General features: G+C 38.1%; 1 protein-coding gene across 6 annotated transcripts in view; it reads right to left on the bottom strand.

The window, feature by feature from the left end:
* Window positions 1-513: 513 nt before the first annotated feature.
* LOC121647223 (CUGBP Elav-like family member 2) overlaps window positions 514-8,898 on the bottom strand; it is a 32,914-nt gene continuing 24,529 nt past the window's right edge. For 2 of the 6 annotated variants that reach the window (XM_041996454.1, XM_041996459.1), the window contains exons 7-13: window positions 8,541-8,702; window positions 7,564-7,627; window positions 6,953-7,093; window positions 6,244-6,372; window positions 5,767-5,943; window positions 5,457-5,603; window positions 5,033-5,218 (exon numbers count right to left, since the gene is read on the bottom strand). In XM_041996454.1, the coding sequence (XP_041852388.1) occupies window positions 5,091-5,218; window positions 5,457-5,603; window positions 5,767-5,943; window positions 6,244-6,372; window positions 6,953-7,093; window positions 7,564-7,627; window positions 8,541-8,702 (948 nt within the window). In that variant the 3' untranslated portion in view covers window positions 5,033-5,090. Of the gene's footprint in view, window positions 5,219-5,456; window positions 5,607-5,766; window positions 5,944-6,243; window positions 6,373-6,952; window positions 7,094-7,563; window positions 7,628-8,540; window positions 8,703-8,898 lie in introns of all 6 variants that reach the window. The other 4 variants (XM_041996453.1, XM_041996455.1, XM_041996457.1 and 1 more) reach the window with 4 other exon arrangements.

The following is an 8,898-nucleotide window of genomic DNA, read 5'->3' as shown; positions in this document are numbered from 1 at the left end:
CCCAAGTATTTAGTGCTGACAAAACAATGAAATAACTGAGTGGTGTAAACGCAGCTCTGTTCCAACTTTACCGGCATCAAAATACACATTTCAAATACTGAAGTCCATTATTATAAAACTGAATAAATAGCTACTTGTATTTTCTAAAAAGAATACTTACTTCGCTTACAAATAGCCATTGGTCATCTGTTTTGATGCTAAAATAATTACATTTGAGAAGCTAGAACAACTTAATTTTGCTGTTTTAACACAAGTATCAAATGACTGCATAGATATTTCAGAAAACCATGTTGCAGGTAAATTAAACCTTTTAAACTCCTTCAGCCATGCAGCATTACCCCCCTCCCCCCCAACGATGCAGCTTCATTGATATCTGAGTTTATATTAAAACTACAGAAGAGAGCAAAGAGAAGCACAACAGACACGACACACTGGGGGAGGGAGGGGTGGTTTATAAAATGCCTTCACAACACTGAACAGCACACACGCACATACACAAAGACACAGTCCATATTAGGGGAAATGGTTTAATTTGGAGACAGAGGCAAAGAAACACACCACACATAAACAAACATTGACCAAATAAAGAACAGTCTTTCAGCTACACACTCCGCTAAGTGGGGGGAAAAAAAAAGAACAACTACACAAAATAAGCAAGGCTCAAACTAAACAGTTAACTTTTAAACTAAGACAATTATCCACACAAATTGTCAAAATTCCTGACCATTCAATCATGTGGAGAGCACAAATACTAACATGAAACTTACCACGACTTAGAGGATCCCAACCCTCCCCGAAACTGATTAACGAAGTGAGGAACATGTAGAGATCGAAGTTAAATTAAAAATCAGGCATCTTTTAGAGGCAAAAACAAGAAAAAAAAAATTGCTTGACACCACCAAGGAGGCCAAACTTAAGACCTGGTCAAGGCGTGGCCACATCGAGGGGCCAGACAACTCTTTTTTCCTTTTCAATAGATTTTTTTTCTCCTTTAATTTCCAATATAAAAAGCTTTACTGGTACAAAATACATATGAACAACCAGTTGTAGAAATTTAACAGCCTGTTTTTTTTTTTTTTTGTTTTTTATCTTTTTGTCTTTTTTTTGGTCTGTTTTTACTTCCTTTTCATAATCCCACCCACTGTCAAAAATTCAAAATAGACCAAACAGAAATAAACTGTATGTATAATACAGATTACATCAAGATGCACTCACTTTGGCTTTCCTCAAGACAAGACAAAACATCTAAATTATTCATGGAACATGAACAATGTCCTACCGATTATCAGAAGAAATTAATTTTTTTTTTTATACCCTTTTCTATTGGATCAAGACAATATCTAGAGATGCAAAGAGACCACACAGTCGAGAGAAAACTAAAAATAAAATAGCACTTCAGAAAATACAAAAACAACAGAAGAGTCAAAGTGATTGTTAGAGCTGATCGGGATTTGTGATGGAAGCCCCTGAAGTGAGTCGAGTTCCTGTTGGGACTGCTGTGACTTTCAACCTGTTTACAGTAAAGTTTTACCACAAACCTGCAATATCGACACATTTTTATTCACACCTACGATCTTAATGTGGCAACCCAGCTGACTTTACTTGTGCTTTAGCTCGATTTTGGATTAAATTTAAAAAGAAACAAAACTCCCAGACACGTCTGATCAGAAAAATGGTTTGTATCGCGAAGTGTTCCAGTACACGTGTGCGCACTCACAGAGACGTTTAACCTTCAAATGTATAGGGAAGTTTATTGTTTATCTACAAATTTCTTCTTCAAAACCAACTTTTCAAATTGAATACATCACAATACACATGTACCAATAACTCAACACACAAAGTAGAGGGATAAGGGGAACATTAGCAGGTGACAAGAGCTATCATGACACTGGCATAAATAGAGAAAAAAAAAGGCTGCAGCAATCTCTAAACCAAGGCCTATTAAGAATGTGTAGGCAGTTTCTAGACGTATATATGGCACTTTGAATATTGTATTGCATTTGGATAGAAAAATCACACTGTAAAAAGCACATGCCCATATTAAAAGAGAAATCAGTGGTACCTTGAAAATTTTGGGATCAAAATCACACACACCACATTCTGCAAAAGTGATTCGCTCCCACAATTGTGCTTAACATTTCCTTACAAAACTATAACGCTTTCCTCGAGAACTGTTTCAAATTTGGTACCTTTTTTTGGGGGGTATACTCGTGGGTTTTGAGACAGAAAAATTTAAAAAAAATCTAAACTGAAAAAAGGTCAAATGGTGAAAACTGTGCATTTTGTGTTGAAATCCGGTGTGTGTTGAGTTTCACACACAAAAATCCCCTGAGTTGACAACTCTTTAGCGCCACCAGGTAAATAAGCAGTTTTCATGAACCCTTTGGGGTATTTTTTTTTTGTTTTTTTTTGTTTTTTTTTTTAACCAGGGTTGTCTCAACAATGTGTAACTCTACAGAGAAATATGCGACCCTGATAAAAGTGTAAACTTTGTGCTGAATAATGGAATGTTTTTGTAAACCATCACTTATGTGGTGGATTGTAGTCATTTTAACGTGCTGTGCGAGGTGTACAACTGAAACATGCCGGTGGAAGTCACTTGAAAGAAAAATCAGCAAAAAGATCGAAGAAAAAAAGCAAAATGTGTCTAAAATGTGCAGAGACCCACAGGCTGTGTTGTGTCCAAGTGATCTCCTCTTCAGGGGCTCCCACATTTGCAACCATGGTTAAGTGTTGTGTGATGCAGTGTGTGTGTGTACATAAAGAAAAACTTCATACAGGAAGAAAAAAAAAGCAAAAAAAAAAACAAACTTGTGTATTCAAAAACTCAGTTTGACACATGGGCACTTCAACAACATAAAAGAAAACATTTTCTAACATCTGTGTGATTAACAGACATTGGAAATCATCTTTCAACATGAGGCATTCAAACTAAACCAACGTGAAACATCCATTAATTAAATTAGTAATGAGAAATTCACAGAAAGTCAACAAGACGTACCATCAAAGTTGAACACTTTTATAACACAGGAAAACAATTAGCCTCACAATGTGACCCTTAAAAAGAAAAACGAATTTAAACCAGAAATCAAAATTATCATTAATAGAGAGGAATTTTAACTTGTTTAAATTTACTAGAAATGACCCTTAAATAGTCAATAATCAAACTGATTTTTAGTCCTCTTTAAAAATGTAATACACTGAAGACATCCCCCACCCAACCCCCCCAAAAAACACAGATGACCCACAACATAAATCTACAAAAAAAACCCAAAGTTGTGCCTGGGTTCTGTTAGTTAAACCTCTATAGATTCAATGGTATAAAATATAGGTAATCTAAGTGTGCATTTAAACCACAGATTGTCTATTTGTGAATCAGTTCTAAAAAAGTTGACTCATGTAGGTAGTCATTTCTCTCAATAGAGCAAATGTACCTTTTATTGTGCCATCAATAGTTTTAAAAAAAAGGTAAATACAACTGGATAATTTTGTAAATGAAAAGAAAATATTTTTAAATAGCCTTGGTGTAAATATTCACACTGCCCATATAATGTAGAGATCAATACAGATCACAAAGGGATTTTCCTGGTCAGACTTTCAAAAGTGTTGGAAAGTGGTCTGTAACTTTTTTTTTTCTTTTAAGAAGCCAACATATTGCTAATGGCACGAAAAAGCACAGCTGTGTGCCAATCCCTGTATTCAACTTTCAAGTGAACTTTACTGAGAGAGGTAAAATGAAAGCAACATAAAAAAAAGCTAAATTAAAAGTAAGAAATCCCACAGGTTTTTAAAACATTCGCATAAACAAAATCTCATTAAATGAATTCAACGCAGGTAAGTTTTCACATTGATTTGCTTGACCTCTCTCCTGCCCGTCACATTTCTATACAGAAAAAGCAAAAAACAAATGAATATACATGCAGAAAAAATCAGGTTGAGCTAAGGTCAGGGTCAGTGGGTGGCCAGGTATTGGTCAGGCGAGCTTAGAGAGACATCACAGACAATGGTGGGATGATGAGGCCAGGGGTTTGGCTTGGCTTTCAACATCATGAAGACATGCTAGGCTAATGATGAGCAAACAGGCATGGAGATTTGTTCTAAAAAAGGAACAAAAACACGACAAGAGAGGAGAGACAGAACAAAGAAGAGAGAAGAGAAAGTTAGGGGCACAGCACAAGAATCGTTTAGCCATGAGGCACAAAAACCAACAAAAATAATGCCAGTCACCACATACAGTAAGGACAGTGGGGGTCAACACACCCTCTTCCCCGACACACAAAAACAATACACAGATTTAAGGAAGTGACACCACCAGGACATATGGCAGACTGACATGCACATACTGTATACTTGGCACCCAAAGAGATCCATCTAGAGCCAGTCCCTTGTGGGAGACTTGGAGGATGGATGGAATGACTGGAGGAGGTTGTTAATAAAGAAACAGAGGTAGCCTAGCTCAACATGGCTTAGATCATGAAAGAACAGAGACAAAGATGAAGGGATGAAAGACTGAAAGGTCTAGACTGCAAAAGATTTTCACATTAACAGCGATACAAAAAAAAATTAAATAAAATAAAAAAATCTGAAAGACTACACATAAAAAGCCAAATGTAGGTTGAAGCTCAGGGCCCAGGGTCCATGTAGCTTTGCTTCAGCCCTTCAACACTACAACTGATCCTTAGTCAACCCGTCTAGCTTGACCTGAAGGCAATGAAGTGGCATGGAAACATTTGATGCTCTCCACTAAATACAGTGACACAAAATACCTCCAGCGAACACTGACTCCAGTGATACTCATAAATAATCATATACATTAAAATATTTAAAATCAGACTCAAAGTATATCATAAAACCGCAGGAATGAAATACAGCAAAATGTAGAAAGATCATTGCGACCATTTTTTTTCCTCTCTCTTTTTTTTCTTTTTTTTTTTTTTAAGTGAAAGGGTAAGTCTCCCTCCTGTGCTGGGCTTTTTTAACCTTGCCCTACTGAGTCTCTGCTGTGGTGACCTTGGCTGGAGGGTGAACTTACCCTAGCAGTGCTAGCATTAGAGCTGGGGAGGGGTGGGGGGGACGACCCCAGGCAGGGATCAGTAGGGTTTGCTGTCGTTCTTGGAACGCTTCAGCTGAACCTTCAGCCTCTTCATTCCAATCTGGAAACCGTTCATGGCCTGTATGGCAGCTTGTGCAGACACAGGATTGTCATAGCTGACGAACCCTGAGAAGGAAGTCGAGACACACGTTACACTATGTATCCACAGCTTAAAACCTTTGTTGTGGCAAAAAAAAAAAAAAAAGTTAAGAAATTACTTTCAGAGAAACTACAAGTTAAAAAACAAAAAATTAAAAAAACAAAACACACACACAAAAAAAAAAAAAACATTCATTGCTTTCCTAGCAGTAAAATAAAAATGGTTTACAATCAAGAGTCTAATAACTACAACAGTCATACTTACCAAAGCACTTGCTCAGATTGGTCTGTTTGTCGATAAAGACTTTGGCAGAGACCACATTCCCAAAAGGCATGAACATCTGCAGAAGATCCTGGTCCCCAAACTCCTGCGGCAGGTGGTAGATAAACAAGTTGGCGCCCTCTGGTCCTACTCCATTTCATAAAAAAACAACAACTCAAGTTAGATATAAACTTCAATGCACACATGTTGAAGCTAATTATCGATGTTACAGCTCGTTACACTTAGCAAACACATGGTTAAACATGCCTGAAACAACACAAGAGTTAAGCGTGTGTGCTGAGGATCCGCTCACCTTCCTTTTGACTGCCAGCCACACTCTGCTGCAGCAGGGACTGGCTGTAGAGGGAGGGCAGGGCGGAGGCTGTGTACTGCTGCATCCCTGAGTAGGCCTGAGTCAGTGCATCCATGGAGCTGGTAGCAGACCCATTGGCCATGGAGGCTCCCAAGCCACCATTCATGGCCCCCATACCTGTAATACCAAAAGGACATTGATGCATTAAAGACTTTTAAAAAAAACTTTTAGAAATTTGTCTTGTAGTTGAATCTTTTGGAATCAAAGAAATAAATAAACTTGGTGATGTTTTCCCATAAAATTACCCTCTCAGATCAGCATCAGAGACATCATTTAATTTCAGGACATTTACACCATGTGATCTTTTCACAATGAACTGGAGCTTCTTGAAAAGCAAAGTTGTTTAAATAAAAAGCATGCAGAACTGGGGAAAAGTTTTAAAAATAAAATCAAGGCTATCAAAGATGTGATACTCACCACTGACGCTGCTGGTTAGAGCAGTGAGGTTGTTGAGTCCAACAGAAGCCCCAGTGAGACCCTGAAGCGTGCCCAGAGTTGCCAACGTGTTCATGGCAGCACCGGCACTGGAACCTGCTGTTGACCCACCTGTTCATAGATAACAAAATGGGCATATGCTCAAACATCTCCTAATTTCTAACATCTGGCACCTTCAACACAAATTACAATGGACAGGAGAGAATGACATGGCAGTGCGGGGGCAGTTCAAAATCTGTCTCGTAATGAGAAGCCATTACCAAAGCAGCCATATGCTAAGCTCAGACAGATGGGGCCAGTGTAAATTTACCAAGACTAAAAGGAAATAGGGACTCCCATAAAATTTTTAATGTTGATGATCAACTCGCATAAAATGGATGAGGGTCGTTAGGCAAACAGCTGATGAGGGACATTTAAAAAGGTGAAGAGGAGCACCGTTTTTTTTTCTTTTTTTTAAATCATGTTTAAATTAGATAAGGAAGTCCTGTTTAAACTCCAGATTTACTCTGAGCACACAAATATGACTATGTAAATTTAGCAATTGTAACTATACATGTCGAAAATGCATGATTCCAACTAAGCATAACCAGAAACACTTCATAAGTCTTTACTTCGACTAGAAAAAAAAAAGAAAAAAAAAAAAAAAAACGGAAAAGCCTCTAAAATCAGTTCAGATTAGTGTTAAATTTACCTGGACTGGCCAGAGCACCCAAGGCTCCGCTGTTTGTAGACAAGGCATTGGTTGAGGCAGGGCTGGCAGAACCCTGAGCTGCAGCCGCAGCAGCAGCCAATGTGGCCAAGTTCTGCAACTGAAGAGGATTCACCCCCGCCGCTGAGAAAACAAAAAGACACAAGTGATCAGCGATGACAACCACATTTTAGCTCATGCTGCTGCAGAAAGATACCATAAAGTCTTGGAGGGCAACAATTTCTCCAGAATGCAAGCATTCAAACATTATATTATATATTAAGATTACACTTAAAATCGCTCTACATATTAAAATAACTGCGCTGTGGTTAAACAGTGGCAATTCTCTTGTCATTTGTTGCTCTAAACATCTCATTCGGCTTTTTAATTTGACCAAGTCATAGTGAGACAATTTGCCTTAAAGCAGGCTTCACAGGCTTAGAAAAGCTGCACCAATTATTAATGTGCCACTGATCTAACAGAGTAATGCGATTTACAGTACTTGAATCAACACAGGCGGAAAGCTTTTACAGAGCTGGTGACACAAAAAGTACTTTTTATTTACAACTGAAGAACAGTGTTTCCTTTTTTTACTTGTAAAGGTATGAACTTACCTCCTAACCTCTGAATACCATTGAAATTGCCTTGATTACTGGTTGATGTGGCCTGCTGGAGCAACTGTTGAAAACATTGAAATAAACAAATTAAAATGAAGCGAACATCCAATTTGGTGTTAAAGATGATAAATCACAATATAGCGTTATAACAACTAATTTAAACAATCCAGACATTATATAAGACAAAGAAATTTTAATTCAGAAGCAGCATCTACAAAAGACTGTTTATCTAAAATTTTACTTTAAGAGAAAAAACATCACCAAAAGAGAAATGCTACATATTCTTCTGAATGTAAAAGAGCATGTTCCCTTCTGATAAAAATGCTTATAATGTTTGGCAGCTTGCTTGTTTTCTGTCCTTATTTTCTTGGCAGAAACAAAACAGCTCGTCTGTTCATGTTTGAATCACGTGGTACTTGGCTCAGCATAAGCAAAGGCACATGCAAGTCACGTGCTATTGTTCTTACGCCAGAACACAAACTGAGTGGGAAGATGTTCCTACTCTGGGCCAAGAGAATTGGTTTGTAGTTCAGCTCTGAATACTGCATAGCATTTCAAATTTCCATCTATTTGAGCAAAAGAAAAACAGAGCAGTCACCTAAATGTGTTCAGACCACTACAAAAAAACTAAACAAAAAACTGCCTTTTTGTTTGCCACTCGTTTGATAAGGAGACACTTAGATTGGCTTGTTCATGAATAATCAATGCACAAACACAAATGAAAGCCTCAAAACAATCATTCATCAACATGTCTTCACTGCTTAACATTCAGATGTGCTAAAAACGTCATGTGCTTTTTTGTTTTAGTATCAACTAGAATATCACATTACTGTTATGTGTTTTCTGTCTTACATTTTAAGAACCTGATACGGTTAACAGTTGCTAATCTATGAACACAGGTTGCTGAGACCACAATTGTGCCATGTTGAGACAGGAGAAAATTATGCAGCTCATCTAGATTGAGCAACACTTACAGCCAGGTACTGCGGCGTAAGGGTGCTCAGGCCTGCCAGGTTTCCCCAAGTGGAGGCGCTATTAAGCTGCTGAATTTGCTGCACCAGCTGCTGCTGCAGGCGCCGCTGCTCTTTATCCCTCTGTGTGTCGGCAAACTTCACCACCAAAGGTGAGGAACAGCCCTGAAGTGGTAGAAAGGTAACAGACATTAAACCAGTTTCCAACAAGCTGTTGATTCAACTGTTGTATTATTTACCAATGCACGGACAGCTGTGGGGAAAGGCATTTTAAAAAAAGAGGGGTGGATCCATCTATGCCTCAAAACAGTCATATGCCTGTTGCATTCATAATAAAGCTAACACAAAGAATATCTGTCAT

The sequence above is a fragment of the Melanotaenia boesemani genome, chromosome 10, assembly GCF_017639745.1.
Source record: "Melanotaenia boesemani isolate fMelBoe1 chromosome 10, fMelBoe1.pri, whole genome shotgun sequence".
NCBI lineage: Eukaryota > Metazoa > Chordata > Actinopteri > Atheriniformes > Melanotaeniidae > Melanotaenia > Melanotaenia boesemani.
The sequence above is the reverse complement of the archived record's forward strand: the minus strand, read 5'-3'. Positions and strand labels throughout refer to the sequence as shown.